The sequence below is a fragment of the Chelmon rostratus genome, chromosome 18, assembly GCF_017976325.1.
Source record: "Chelmon rostratus isolate fCheRos1 chromosome 18, fCheRos1.pri, whole genome shotgun sequence".
NCBI classification, from domain to species: domain Eukaryota; kingdom Metazoa; phylum Chordata; class Actinopteri; order Chaetodontiformes; family Chaetodontidae; genus Chelmon; species Chelmon rostratus.
The window spans coordinates 14,315,784-14,332,091 of record NC_055675.1 but is presented as its reverse complement, the minus strand read 5'-3'; the positions used below and the strand labels follow the sequence as shown (position 1 = coordinate 14,332,091).

The 16,308-nt window shown below is 41.6% G+C and overlaps 1 protein-coding gene across 1 annotated transcript in view; it reads right to left on the bottom strand.

The window, feature by feature from the left end:
* mthfd1l (methylenetetrahydrofolate dehydrogenase (NADP+ dependent) 1 like) overlaps positions 1–16,308 on the bottom strand; it is a 38,072-nt gene that overhangs the window by 3,880 nt on the left and 17,884 nt on the right. The window contains exons 20-26 of the mRNA XM_041958297.1: positions 15,597–15,708; positions 9,471–9,610; positions 8,607–8,648; positions 6,392–6,495; positions 6,028–6,205; positions 4,188–4,295; positions 3,883–4,035 (exon numbers count right to left, since the gene is read on the bottom strand). Of these exons, the coding sequence (XP_041814231.1) occupies positions 3,883–4,035; positions 4,188–4,295; positions 6,028–6,205; positions 6,392–6,495; positions 8,607–8,648; positions 9,471–9,610; positions 15,597–15,708 (837 nt within the window). The remainder of the gene's footprint in view (positions 1–3,882; positions 4,036–4,187; positions 4,296–6,027; positions 6,206–6,391; positions 6,496–8,606; positions 8,649–9,470; positions 9,611–15,596; positions 15,709–16,308) is intronic.

The window sequence follows — 16,308 nt, the reverse complement described above, 5'->3', positions numbered from 1 at the left end:
TCAATTTTCAAAATGCAATTTTCTCCCCCTCGATTAATTAACTAATCATTGCAGCTCTAGTTGATATCAACATTGAATGTGGAAAATACAATAATAATAGGTCTTTATTCCTCAAGGGGTAAATTTTCCGTCATCCACCTGCTGGCTCTACTCCACCACAGAGTGGTCTAGACGTGGATGGATCCTGTCCTGCATGTACGTTTAATGAAGATGCTTCACATCTATGGGGTGTAATTATCAATGTCTTCCTCAATTGTTAACCTCAGCAGATATTGTTCCACACTTCCAACTGAGCTCTCATGGTTGAAATAAGAATAATGCCTCAGTATTAGTATTTTGGTCCGCACTCAACTATTATAGTTTCATTCTGTTCTGCACCCGCTTCCGCCACTTAACAAATGTCCAATGAGACAAGATGCAGACCAATGTGGACTGTACACACTGTGATTCTGTTATATATTGTAATTATAAACAAGGAAGCAGGTATTACTGAGCATATATCACACCTCTAAACAGGACTGCCATTCAAGGAAATGAGCTATAATTACTATAGAATGTGGTCAGAAAGCATGAAAATGCACCTGTCTTAACATCCTAAACAACAAAGTAGGGAAGCAATAAATAAAAACCGACAACCGACAGTTTCACTTTTTTGCTCAAATTAAACTGCTGAGCTTAGATCACAGAAAGATATAACTAAAGGTTCTAAACCCATAAAAAAAATGAAATAAAACAAATCAGTAATTTTCTTCTCAGCTCGTTGGTATAAATTATCAGGCCTCACATTTAAATTTCAAAAGATGCTGCAATGTGCAGATAAACTGTCAAGGTTTTGAAAGCAACAAAGACCGCACTGTTAGCTGGTCCTCCTCTCCAGCCTGAGAACAAGTTGGCACTCGCAAAAACACACAACACTCCGTGGCTAAAGTTGGAAACTCCACTCGGCCAAATAAGCCCCTCTATTATGCCCAAACACAATGTGTCTTTGTCAGGGAAAACCCTGGAGGAGACAATGCAGCCGGATTTCTACCCCCCAGTGATTCTGGAGAAGAGTCTTGGTCAACGACAGCAGTTACTACAGAAGAGGATTGAGAAGATTATGAAATTTAATTGAAAAGGGAACTCTCGTGACATTTAAGATTAATGGAGCATTAGAGGGAGGTAAACGTTGAAATTAGTGAATAAGTGTGACAGCAAATATTCAATAAAAAGTCAAATGGCTGCTCCTTCATGTTCGGCTGCATGCTCATTTAATGAAGTTGCATTCTTGGCTGTGAGAGAATGGTGAAAAATCAATTGCTAAAATGAACCACTGGAAATGTGAAGTTACATTAATGACAGAAGACTGATTCTGGGCCAAGTTTGAACTTTCACCTACAAGAGTGCATTACTTCCCCTTGAGGAGCACTTTGAACTTCACAGTGACAACTTGTAAACATCAGACGATTAAGAATATTCCGTGAAAGACATAAGCCTCATTTAAGACTCATCTTAAGTGTGACTAAATAAATGTTCAGCACCGACATATTAGAGAAAAATACACTCAAACCATTGCAGTGGATTCCTGGGATGATGCACAGAGACTTATCTTCAAATTTGGGTTGTTATGCTTCGTAACTTGTTAATCGATCTCTGCATCAGTTTTACAGCAACAGAAGGAAAACTACAGCTGAAGAACAGGTGTGTTTCAAAGATAAAAACATGCCTGGGTTTACTGAACCCGTTGGCCTTTGGGTCACTGAAATAAGCAATGTCAGCCAAAATAAATTAAGGTCTACTTTGATCTTGTGTGCTCCCTTTGATAGATGTAATCACAGTCCTTTAACCGATCTCTAACTTGTTAAACATTAACCAGTTGGGACCAGGTGGAATATCCAGCCAAGGAGGGAGGTTTCTATAAATCTGAGCTGGGTTTGGGTTTAACGGTACAGTGGAGGCAGCTCTAACGGGATGTGAACTCTACAGAGATCTATTGTTCTGCTTGCGACCCCTCCCTCACATATCTGAAGAATGACATCAGCCCCTTCCTGATTCTTCACCCTGTTAAGACCCTTAACCCCCTAAACAACACCCCCCCACACACACAGACACACACACACACTCACGCCCTCACTGCCTCCGGAGTTGTGTGTGCGATCTGAGTCAAGTGTGACCTGAGAGCTTGTGAATGTTTTGCCGGATTTCATTAAATAAAAAAATGCAGCCATACTTATATCGGGAATTCGCAATGCGCGCACACTTTACCTTTCAATCAAGTATAATTAAATGATTTTTCATTCAAGTTCATGTGACAGTAAAGAGTAGAGACTTGCCTTATCTAACACATTTTCTCCTAGAGGGTTCTTTTAACAGCCTCTCTAAACATCTGATATGTGATTCTGGGGTTCTACATCCAGTTTCTTGTGGGCATCTACTGCTGTACAAGACGTTAAAATATCACCTCTATAACTTCAGATTCAGTCTTTGGATCAGTCTGGCAAACGGAGGCTGAGCCAAAGAGTTCAAAAGACAATTTGGAGATTTCCTTTGGGTTCGGAGTCACAGTTCAAAGGTTCTCGAGTGCCAGTGGCTCTGCAGGCCACTGCAGATCAAAGGCAAGGTTGGGAGATTGGACAGACACCGCACAATGACACTGCCGTGGCTTCCCAGCATGCCTGGTGTTTGACACCTCTGCTCCAGCCTATCAAAGCTCGGCCCCCAGGGTACGCTGGTGAAACAGCAGGAGGCAAAATGCTCAGGAAGCCGCTTCCTTCCTGTCTGGCCTATCATCAACCAAGAGGCTCCAGCCAGCCCAGCTCCGCTCTAACCAGCTCAGTAACATGGCTGTCAGGATAAGAAGAGACAGGACCCAAATATAAACTTCATTCAGGGACAAACTACGGGGAAGGAAGGAGAGTGAGAAGAAATGGATACAGCACATGCAAGGACCAATGACTCGATGTGGGCTGTCATGACCAGGAGTCATGAACATAATGTTTCTACTGTCAGAGCTCTCTAGAGATGCTTCAATTAAGGAGTAAACCAGGCAGAAAAAGAAAAATCAGTGACTCTAACAAACCACAACAACCTCTCAACATCAACATAATCAGAGATTGTGGTCTCCCAGAAGTTTAATTGGGATTTTCATTAAACTTTCACTGAGTATACCCCACCCGACTTTCTGTGATGAGCTGGAGACAGCCGTGTTTAAGTTGCATATTACAGTAATGAGGTAAAGGAAAGGCGCCAGGCAGTAAAATTAGATTCAGTGTCTTGCGCAGTAAGTAGCCATTCAAAACTGCTTTGACAATTAGAGACCGGGTTACACCCTATACCCTCTGAAACGTTGAAATACACGTGTACAGACGAACACACAAGAAAGCATCCATAAGGCTCGGTGCACGGGGTCAAAATGTACGTTCATCATAAACACATTGCTCTAGGCTGAAATACTTGGCAATTAACCCCTCAGGGTGAAGCCTAACATGTTCCAGGTTTGACTTTTAAACCTTCATTAACTGATTTTTTTGGCCAGCAGTGGAAACAAACCACCTCCTGAGGAAAATAGGCTCCTTAGCTCCTAAATGCTCCACTGTGTTCGCCACCTACTTGCTAGATGTGTTTGTCTGATGTGAAGTGGCGCTGAGCTGCTCAATGTATCATACTGTGCAGTGTGTAGTATTTATTAAATGTAGTCCACAGCTTTGATTCTGTTATGAAATGTTTCTTATTAATGGTGATGGAACAAACACATTAGACACACGGTAAATAAATGTGCTTATGACATCTATGCAGATTCGTAGATCCAGTCACAATCAAAAAGCTCTGTGACTGTGAGCTATAAGGCCCAAAGACTGAAATTAGCATTAGCCTTCTGCTACGTTTCGGACTAAAGGTACATACCGTTCCCACTAGTGGGTAGATGAAGCCAGCCCCGATGCTAGCACGAACATCTCTGATTGGCAAAACGAACCCAGTGGGTGCGCCCTTCTTGTCAGGCATGTGCGACAGGGACAGATGAGTCTTGGCCATGCAGATGGGCAATGAACTGAAACCCTGGTCACAGGAAAAAGAACAAGAACAAGAAAAGAGGTTAATGGGTGTGTGTGTAAATAAGACAGAAAGTGAGATGCAGAGAAAGACAGAGACGGGAGATGAGCTGCTGTCAGTGTGTGAGTCAGTTGTTATTGCAGCAGCAGTGAGCTCACCTGTTGATTGTAGTAATCTATCTTGGCCTTGGCCTCTGGAGAAAGCTCAATGTTATCAGCTCCATACACTTTCTGGGCGATTGTTCTGATCTTCTCCACAATCGGCATCTAAGGGAAAGACAGAGACAAACACAGGTGGAAACACATGAGCACCGTGGTTGCAGGGACGAATTGAGGAAATAAGATTTAGTGAATACACATCCCTGTGATGTCAGGGTTAATAAGATCTACACAGAGCGACTCATACATGACACTGCATTCCTTTGTTCTCCTCTGCTTCCCTCGTGGTCGACAACAAACCATTACTATGTTACACCATGGTGTCAATAGAGCAAACCATATTTGCCATTGTCATATACAACAGATAGATATAACCTGAATATGCGAATTTGGACATCTGTCTGAGGTTGAGAAAGCTTTTTCTTATTTCACATGCCTCCATACCTGAAACTCCTGATTTCAGTTCTGGCAGCCATAAGACCATAGAAGAACATGTGCTATCAGCAGAGATTTTTGTAACGTGAAGGAACACTGCAACATTCCTGTCCTGTGCATCTGTGCCAGCATGTGCTTTCCTGCTATAAAATAACATGGATGGCTGCCATCACATGCAGCATACACTTTGGACTCAAACCTAAACTACTTAAGTTTAAGGATGCTTGCAAATTAGAAATGATTTGATTTTGATTTTCTTCTTGAAGAGACATAGTATTTCTAATCACTTGTCTCAAGACAAGGAAGCCAGATAAGGCCTGGCAAGCAGTTCAATTTAGTTAATTGAGCACATCATTAAGGTCATAAGGTCTTAGCGTGACATGTTGTCGATAATGGTCATTCTTAACATGGATGCTGTAAACCAAGTTTTTCTTCTTCCTGAGACATGTTGAGCACCGCAACCCCAACAAAGCATCCTCTAAAGTTCTGTGTATCCTAAATCCACTCTGCTGGTCTGATGCATCTGCCACATGCCCTGCTGAATCCTCCTTTTCAAACACATTCGGTCTCTGGTCCCTGAAGTCTCCTGTTCAGTCTGTGACACCAAACATCCTCTAAGCTCACTGACCATCCTTCTAACCCCTACTTCACCTAGCTGTCATTGTGAACTTGGACTTTTAATTTGCTCATTTAACTAGACTTTACGCTATTGGACTCAAAATTGGATTAATCAAATTAGTACAGGACCTGTTGTACTCCTACTACTACTCCTACTATTGTTGGACTGTTGGTATGCAGGCACATGCACACGGTAAACACACAGACACACACACATACATAGACATCAGCATAACAGGATCAGTTAATGTAAGTCACAACTTCCCAAACTCACTAACTCAAACCAGCTGATGGTTTTTACATCCGATTTTCTCTTGCCATGCTCCCAAAAAACACATGTCATTCACTGCAAACAGAAAGTACCCAATGCTGTGACAGTAGGGATGAACAGGGATAATTACAACTGCCTGTCATATAGCGAGAAAACAATGGCGTCTTTCCGGGCAAAGCTATATTTCTCAAGTCTCAAAAATATGTTTTGCTTGTTGTTGCTTCACTTGGATGTTCGAGCTTCACAGTGCATAATGGTGTATGCATACAGAGTGAAGTCGTGAAGTTGTGCCCACTAGCAAAACTTTTGAAATGAAACATATTTGCATATTCACAGATTCTGGATTTTCCTTTAAGAGAAAAGGACTAGATGTCATTTTTAACTGGGTAATTGCAGTTTTGCAAGAAAAATTCATATAAAAATAAAATTATCTTGAGTATTTCTATGTCTGGAGGGGATCTTAACTTATGATCAATTGAGAAACACACAAAATGCAGTTTTTCCATCTGCTCTCACCTCTACGTTGTACAGGAACTGGAAGTTGCTGGGTCTGCTGGCAGCCTCATTCACAGCCTGGGCCAGCTCTAGGGAACCTCGCCCCCCTTGCGCCCAGTGGTGACATGGCACAGCGTCAGATGCTCCACACTCTTTTGCTAGCTTACACACAAGGTCAATCTCTGCCTGGGTGTCTGTCCTGAAGGATCACCATGGGAAACATTGTTAGCAGTGCTTGGTGGCCATGATGGTATTTTTGTGGGTATAAGGAGTGCATGGAGTACGCCACTACTACTGTCAATTCTATTCATTTACTGTATATTACAGAAAGGTTGGTGACCCAAGTTAGTGTTTTTGTGGATGTGTGTGTCTGAATGCAACTTACTTGAAGACATTGAGCGCCACCACAACCGGAACCCCAAACAGGTGTGCTATTTGGATCTGCTTCCTCAGATTGCTACGACAACCACCTGCAACTAGGCTCAGATTCTAGAGGACAAAGAGACAGAAGAAACAAAGTCAGTCAATATAGGGAACTTTGGATCCTAGTACCACTTTACATCTATACAATACAATACAAACAATATGATACAATACAATAGGTGTTTGCTTTTGGCCTGTGGCCCACCATTAAGTTTCAGCTTCATCTTCCTTATGGGGATAAAACACAAGTCCCGATGAATTAAATGATTATATTTTGGGGTGAAGACTTGGTTTAAGGTTAGGGTAAGGTTAGGGTAACTATTGAAAAATGTCAAACACTGTTGGCAGTTGTCTTAAAGAAAAGCAGAATAAGATGCTAAAAATCCAGCTTGGTATGTAACTCAATTCTGAGGATAGTTTTTAATTATGTTGTCAGTACAACAGCGAAAAATGCTAGAAACCTCGACTCTTGTGTTCATTGCCAAGTAACACGCAGAGATATAATATGAAGTGTATGACAGGAAATGTGCCAGTCCTGCAAACGTTTACCTTAAATGGCTTCATTTTATATTTATCCATTCACCTGGGGTTTTCCAAACAAATAAATAGGAACATATGGCATTAACCTTGTGCCTTGTTAGATACAATTAGTTTTATTTTATTGATGTGGTACATTGGTAACGTTTGGACACTTAGATATTGGAGGGCATACAGGGTCTTTCCATGTGCCCGGGTTAGTCCGCTTTAGCCAGGCAGTGCCAAGCCAAGCCATGCCGTTCCACTACAGCCTCACAGCAAGAGACAGCTGGGCCACACTGCAGTGCCGACCACATCCCACTATCTGTGTCGCTCTCCTCCCCTTAGCTGTGTCCTCTGTCATGCCTCTCGGTGTTAGGCTCTCTGTACTTTTGTAGCCTCTATCTGAATCTCTGTAGTTTGGAGTTCAGTTTCACTTGCGGTCGATAAAGCACTCACACCTGTTTGAATACCTCCCCTACAATGGAAAAACCCTCATGGAATAAGACTGGTAGTTCCCTACTGTGTGCGGTATTTCAGCTATCATTCTCACATTGTACACAGTCCAGTTACTCCCAAGCACATTAACGGCATCTTGTGCAGCAACTCCAAGTTTGACCGCAGTAATCCAATCTTGTACTGCGTGTGTGTGTGTGTGTATGAAGCCCCAGGCTCAGAGCACTAAGGCCATACAGGTCCTGTAAATTCATTTCCCTGGCTCTGTTAGCCCCAGTACTTCTGGTTCTCATTACAAGCTTCACAATTAACTTATATGGTTTCATTATTTACTCAGCTGAACCTGCCTGAAAGACCAGTGATCCTAGCCAGATATGAACGTGAACACACGCACACACCAAAAAGAATCTACACTGCAAAGGCCCAAATATCCGGAAACCACATGCAAAGTCTTTATTTGTGCTGTTAATCATATAAGGGCTCTTAACCATGTTAGTGGACAAAGTATTTATGCATATGGACGGGGAGCATAGCTACAGGCCTGAAACAGATCAGTTGAATACAATCTGTAACTTCTTTTATTGCATCTCCGTAAATGTGTCAAATGGTGGCTCACTTCCCAAGCTGTCCATGGCTCATATCACACTTGGCCCAAAGGACAAACCAGCATAAAGGATGTGAAAAGTGGTTATGTAATACTGTGCGAAATGTGTTGCACCAATGTATAAGTGTGCAGCAATCCTGTTATTTGTGTTATCCTGCTCTTTCGCATCTTTACAAAGGGTTGAGACCATGAGAAGCCCCTAAGGGCATGTTGTGGGTGTCGTGGGCCACAAAGCTACACTAAGAGGATGCTGTATCGTCACCCCTAGCTCTGCATGGCTGCCATCGCAGTTCACTCTAAAACACAACACACCGGCACACGAATAAATAGCATTATGTTAATGAGGCCATGATTGTTTCATAATTGGAGTACTGCATTGGCCAATTAGTTTAATTGGCTTTAATTTCATAAAAGCATCCTGATCTTTATGACTAAATGGAATACAACAGGCTCAGCTAATCATTCTAACTCAGTTGGAAGTGATGTCTAAAACACCAAACTCCTCAGCTCAGAAATGTAGACAGGGTTGTCAGGTCTCCCTCATGTTTATCCTTAAATCACAGTGGCTGTGTTTGTGCACATGTATGCATATGGGTCATACCTCATCAATGTACTCTCTGGGAAGAGGTGCACCTGCTGACACCTGAAAACACACAAACAAATAATCACACACTTCAGTCATAACAATTTTGACTAGTTTTGCCTTTTTGGACACATAAATGAATTTGTAATACAGAACTGCTGTGTTTTTCCTATAATAGTTTTTCATTGTACAAGTGTGGGTCATTGAAGTAGTTCTTTAATGGAGGAATGCGCATAAATGCCCTTTGTGCACTACATTTTTTTGAACAGGCTCATACAGTGGATTGCAAAATTTTGGGAGCTCCCTCAATTGGGTGAAAATTTCTGTGACTGTGAATATCCAAGCGAGTAAAAGACGACCAAAATAGCAAACAGCATAAAGTTAAAGATGACACATTTCCATCCCATCAATTATTCACATTTTGAGAGTGCTAGGCAGCTGTTCAGAGGAGCCCACGGCTGCTAATTGTTGAGACAAGGTTTGAGGAGTCACAGTATTTATAAAACAGCAGTTTTGCATGCCGCTGTACACTTGCACTGAAACCTTGTGATGTGTCTCAGGATGTCTGCAGTGAATTGTACTCATTCTGTTGTTTGCACTGCAGATTGATATGCACAAAGAACATTGCGCCACATCCTAATTTAGGTTGTTGAAAACATCTCTGCCATTGATTAGTCAATTCTGCTGCATCAGAGAAAAAGAATGGGTAAATACCAGGTTGCAAGACATTATCATATTCTAAGGCAACATGATGGAGAGAAAAAGAAGATGGCGAGGTGGTAATTGTAAGGTTGTACTTATTCAGTGCAATTCAGACACATCAGTGTTTGGTCTGGAGTGTTTTGTTGACGTGTGTCAACAATCTGTGTTGTGGTAACTTACATTTGGGCCACCCCCATGCATCTTTAACGCTCGGACAGTCGCAACCAGCACCACCACATTTGGTTGCAGCCCTGAAGCCCGACATTTAATGTTGAAGAACTTCTCCATCCCGATGTCTGCTCCAAAACCAGCTTCTGTCACTGTGAGGAACCGGGAAGGAAGTTTTTAGAAAGCTGATGGAAGCACAACTACACATTCCCACTTCAAAATGAAATATCTAACAATAGTGAGTGCCTGTTAACATTCTGATCAGCATACAAACAGACAGCGATTGAATAACATTTTTCATCCCACTTTCCCATCTTTTGTTTGTGCTCTTTAGGTTAAGACTTTGCATTTGCAGAGTCAATTCTCTGCACCAAAACACAGCTAGAGCATCCATACTGAAAAGAGAAATCAAAATAGCTATTGAAGTTCAGGGCAATAGCTGACATAAGCTGACCTGATCTTGAGCCAGTCATCCATCTACACTCATCACTTGTATCCTTCTCTACCTCTTTATTTAATGTTTAATACAAATTTTCTCCAAACTTCCTGTATAAACTTTATTTGCACATGTGAGCTCGGTCAGACATCTTTAAAGAATCATGGGGCGAGAAATGGGTTCACTTTAAGGGCTCTGTAAGAGACAGAGGGCCTCTGATATGGACGGCCCTGCACACAGGCCTCTTGAATGGGTTCCAAACAAAGCAAATAGTCCACCTGGAATGACGGCCTTGTTAAGATAAGGCTTCCTGTTACTTGTGTGTATGTGTGTGGGACTGCGCGTATGTGTGTGTGGCACCATTGTACTAAAACACTTGCTGGTGGGATTTTAGAGGAAGTTTCACACCTTACTTGTTTACTAAGTTTTAACAACTTCTGTTCTATTTTCCCATTTTGTGCAGTTTGTTTAGCCTGATGAAAATACTGTCAGTTGGACCTTGGAAGGGGGAAAAAAAAAAGAAAACTGCACATATACCACCAAATAAGGCAGTAAATCTGCTTCTAAGTGCACTCTGGTGCCGTTTCTTTGCAGTGTAAATTCAACATGAAGCAGTTATGTGACACAGTTATGAATTCAAAAGCTAAACTAGATAAAATGGACGTGACATGACATGCTATTTCCTTCTTTCTAGCTGCCAGTCAGTATTTATTACAATGGAGTCCAATTTGAGTAACACGCTTCATGAGTATTTTGTAACCACCAGAGAGGACCAGTAAAGGCTTCAGTGGATAGGAATAAAGTTTGTTTTGATTTTCTCCCACAAGTCCATATAATGTGGATGTCTAAACTATGCTGTCCAACACATTTTGACAACTCATGGTACATTAGAAAGAGCTGAACCCTTAATACAAAATTACTTTTTGCTTTGGTAAGAACCAAATGAACCAAGTGTTTGAACAGGCTAAAGCTTGTTGTAAAAACAGTTTAAATGACAGTGAAGGGCTAAAACTAACACTCCAATGTAGTCTGATGTACAGCTCAAACTAAAACACTAATTGTGCCTAAAAGGTCAATTTCAACCAGTAACACTTATCCAAAATTAACACAACAAAAGAGAAACAGAACAGTCAGAAAATGAGGCACATTTTAGAAGAAACTCATTAAAAATAATGGAAATAAACAGGAGATTCAAACACAGGGAGAGGAAAATCACAGCAGTTACATAAGAACTCAACAATGCTAAGGCAGAAGGAGCAACAGTGCGGTTTGGTTTAACTGCCAAGATTTAGTATGGATATAACCATTTTATTATTCTAATAAAGATCTATAAGTTACATCCCACTAGAGCATCAGTTGCTGACTCCAACTGTGGGAGCAGGCCAAAACCTTCCTCACTCTCAACATCTTCCCTGAAGTCACTGTGCGGTCCAGCACAGCTGTTTCCACCAATTAAAGGTGTATGCTGTCGAACGCAAGTCCAAACCAGCTGCATCCACCTTCTGTCTGCATAATCGATGTGTGGGCAGCCTGTTTGTAGGACACAATGACCAAGAGCTAACCCCCTAAACATTTCATTCAATTAAAAGGATAATGATGAAATGTGACTAGGAAGCACGTCAGGAAACAAATGAAATTAATGTGATAAATTATGACAATGTCTTTTACGTGCTTGTGTGTGTGGCAGAGCGCATGCACAGATTTGATCTATACAGTAAATGCACATTTTATAGAGAGCAGTTAAGCTGTCACAGATCCAGGAATGATGTGCATCAATTCCTTTAGGATGGAAAATCTATTAGGTTATTGATTCTAGACGGGGGAAAAAATTGAATTTGACTTAATGCATTTTATCAATAAATGAAACTCAATAAAGCAGAAAAGGATACAGAACATTCACTGTTTGGTTACAAGAGAACATCATACGAATGAGGCCTTTGGTAAGAAAATAGTGATCTATTGTGGCTTCCAGAGCTTGTGGCTGATACTTGATAAAACACATTTCTCTGAGGCTTTAGTAAGAAAACAAGTGTTTCCACGAAGAAATGTGTAACTCGGCTATGTGCGGTTTCTCTGCATTACAAGTGAAAGTGTGACTTATTTCCATAGATGCAAGAGTAAAAATACCCCAAAGAAGGGATGGAAAGAAGAGAGGAAGAGAGAAAGAAAGCAGAAAAGAGACAAACAACAAAACTAAATGATAGAGACGAGAAGATCATCTGGGGACAAGAACAAGAGGAGAGCAGCAAAAAGAAAAAAACATAATTTCATTACTAGGACTTAACAGTCTCTGGAAATATAAATGACAATATTGATATTAGGCAGAAATCGTGGTTTGGGGGGGCTTGGCTGCAGCAACTCCATCTTAACAAGACTTTTTGTGTAAAGAGCAACAAATAAAGCCTGAGGGATGCACACAAGAATGTAACTAGACTTTACTTGACCACAGACCGCTGACAGAGTGTAATGTTTCTCATTAGCACCACACTGGAGTTTGGCTTTCTATACTGGCTCAGCTTGCCAATGAAAATCACTTTCTTAGATATGGGATTTGTGGATATTTCGATAAATGTGTGTGATGTCCCACAAGCTGAGTACAGGACCACTCATATCAAATATTCACAACAAGGCACAGCTACGCATAAGCCGAGGGAAAGGGAATGAAAACAAAGACTGCGAGTGCGACAGGCCTTCCACTATGACATTTCACCAAGCAGGAGACTGACCCCAGAGGGTGTCATGAGGAAACACTTGCTAGCTTCCTGTTCTGTGTGACAACCTTGAACTATCCAGAGAGCAAGAGGGGAAGAAGAGGTCAGTGATGTTGTGAGTGAAAAGAGAGCTGGATGGTGTTACTACCAGTCAAGCGCTGGTTATCAGTGCCCTTGCCAATAAAAACACCAATAAAAAGGCTGGAAAGTAGGCTAGATCAACACGGCCATCTACTTCCTGTTAACGCTTTCCACAATAAGTCATGTTGTAATTAGCAGAGCTGCTAATGATCTTCACAATGGATTAATCTGTTGATTATTTTTTCGATTAAGACTGTCATTTTAAAATGATATAAAACTGAGTAAAACAGCAAATCTTTATATTTGAAAAGACCTTTTTACTTGATTGATTTTAAAAAATTGGTGTTTATTAATTACCTTATAAATCCACTTGTTTGCATATTGTTGGCTGACTCTGATTTTACTAACCAGTGCATAAATGCACATTGAATACAAAAATCTAGGATGGAAAATTTAAAGGCAATTTGTCTAAATTCTAGAAAACTAGAAAAGGAATCAGAACAAATCTCTTGACGACAGTGTCTTTCAAAACCCATTTCAGCATTTTGATGAAATGCTTGTTTAAGTTTAAGAAAGCAGGAACTGTATACATCTTGAGATGTTTTTTTGAAAGGTGGTGTCAGAAAGGACGTAGAGCGTCAAATGTTTTACGTGCTGAATGTTAGCTTCGGGGAGGCTTTGCTGTGTGGGAAATCGTACAGTAAGTCAGGATCGGGGAGTTATGTGCATTCACTAGTCCAGACTGTTAATGATACAGGAATCCCTCACATCTGGCATGTGGAATTCATCCCACTGCAGCCCCCTCAATAGTTGCATTTCTCCATTTTAAGTCCGGATTCCAAAGTGACTTGAAAAACCCACAATAATGCGGAGCATGATGAAGCATGGCCATGAGTAGACCCCCCCCCAACAACCCTCACCGAGTTCAATAAAAGTTCACGCAATTCCCTTTGCCACATGAAAGCAGCTTTCAGATATAATTAGACTGAGCTGTATATTACTTAAAGACACTGTGGTGTGGTTACATCAGGTTCAAAGACTGTAGGGCTGCATCTAACGATCATTTTCATTGCTGATCAATCTGTTTTCTCGATTAATTAATCATTTGGTCTATAACATGTCAGAAAATGGTGAAAAACGTTGATCAGCCTTCCCAAAGCCCAACATAATGTCCTCGTCTACTGGAGTAAAGAGCAAGAAAACATTCACATTTAGGAAGATGGAATCAGAGAAGGTTGACTTCTTTTTCTTAAAAAAATACTTAAACTGATCAACCGATTAGCAAAACAGTTGCAGATTAATTTAGGAGTAGACAAAGAATCGATGAATTGCTGCAGCTCTAAAAGACTGGAAGAATAATTGCATTCATCAAGTTGATTGCTGAGATCTGGGAAAGCAGCAATGGGACAAGAAACGGGTGGAATCAGGTGATCATGATGATGGTCATTTTCCATATTGCAATTTTGATATTACGGCCTCTTCATGAAATCTATTGCATTTATGTCCATCGTACAAGAAGGATCCTTCCTCTATTGCGCTTCCTGAGGTTTCTTCCATTTAAGAGGGGGTTTTCTGGAGGGTCTAAGGATAGGCGGCATTGTATGCTGTACAGACTGTAAAGGCCTGTGAGGCGTGTGATATTGGGGTATATCAATTCGCAAATAGGTTTCAAACCTGGTTTAAATTTTCAAGCTACATTATTTGCTTATATACAACCTAACCGATTGTCTGACAGCTAATTTCTTGTGCTGTCAGACTTCATAATTCAAACATGAATTATTCTTTAGCTTTATGACAAAACTACATCAAGCAAAATAGCTGATTTGTCAATTCAGACTGTGTGTGCAGAAATATTCATTTCTTAACTTTACTGTTAAGCTGTTACTCTTTTCAGTGGTGCCAGTTAAAAGAGGGCAAAGTTTCTAGTATCACACAGAGCTTGAGAGAGAGGGAGGGCGACTGGGAGGGAGTGGGGGGGGTGGTTTGCATCCCAGCTGCCGAGGGAGGAAAAGGAGGGAGGTTGAGTTCCTGGCATACCTGAGAGTCAGGTAACAAACACACAGACGGGGACGGGGGGGAGCGAGTCGGACAGATGGAAAACAAGCGGGGTGGAGAGCTGGAGGTATAAAACTAGAATACAAGCCTCCCCTGCTTCTCTGCTCCAGTGTTGTGAAATCCAACTCTGCTCACGCTGCCAACACATCTGGACAGCTCACAGGTGACGGCATGTGTAAATGTTGTTTATGCCCAAAGAGACACCCGTCTCTTTTTCCCCGTTATTGCACTCTGTCTCACATACGCATACCTGAACTTAAGCCTTGACCAGATTTGCGTGTACATCAAATTCACCTGACAAACCCCACAAACTCAACAACACACGTCGCATAGATTCCAAACATATTTCTGCAGCCAAGGTAAATGAAGACAGAAAGAAAGCAGCCGGGATAGATAGACAGATAAAAATGGAAATACTCATGCTTTGACGTTGAAGGGATTAGTGTGGTTTACTCTAAAGCATTCCAGGGGCTCTTAAGATTATCAATCAGCTTCCTTCCTCCCTCCTGTGTTTTTTTTTTATGCAATCTTTCCACCGGTTTCCTAGAAAGTTACACAGCAGCAAGCCACCAGAACAACACACCAGTCAGCCAGAGGCAGATCAACCACAGCTAGGACCAGAACTGAGACGAATGTAGGCCAAAGGTTGCGAGCTGAAGTTCATGACTGAGGTAAAGAGTAAATTATAGTTTAATCTGCCCTGCCAAGGAAGCTTTCACTTTAAAATCCTCTACATCTGGGGCTCCTAGACACTGCAGCTATCATCTTGTTGTCTGTCATCCCCAAAGGTTTAGTGGCTGTGCATCTGTTTCGGCTTGTGTGTGTGATCTGTACGTGCGGGCTGTGTGCTCTTACCCACAAAGCCATCCCGTCCAACCAACTTCAAAGCCAGCTTGTCTGCCAGCACCGAGGAGTTGCCATGGGCGATGTTGGCAAAGGGCCCAGCATGGACAAACACTGGCGTACCCTGCAACAATTAGAGGGGCACACAAACATGCAGGAGGAGTTGAGAAAACAGCGTAAACCCACAGAAACGCAGTTTCAATCAGGGCTTATTCAGACTACATTCAACATGTTTCAGAAACATCCAGGATGAACGCTGAAGTGTGGATCCACTTTGGCTTGAACTGTGTTTGTCTAAACAGTAGGCTCAAGTTAAGAGCTACTTGACTGGCATGCCAGCCTGACTGTGGCCCAGGCTTCCTTCCCCTGCTGATTTAGATGACTCCTTAAGGCTGGACGCACACACAAACTAAGCGCACTTAAAGCTGCTTTTCTGTGTCTGGTAGACACTCAAGCCAGTTACTCACCTTGCAACTATGAACATAATCACTACAGTGAGGCTGTGCAAAATGCAGCACATGTGATAAACATATCACATGCTAAACATGCACAGCTCAAGTAAGACCTCATTTACTCCTGGCATTAAAATGCAATCTGTATCCAGACATGTTATCTGCATAAGGAAAACATATGAAGTAATTAATTAAGTGGTTCAAATTTTAAGAGCGAGCAAGCAAGAAGGCTGAAAGAGACACGCCTCCAATTATTAAAAAGGACAAAGATC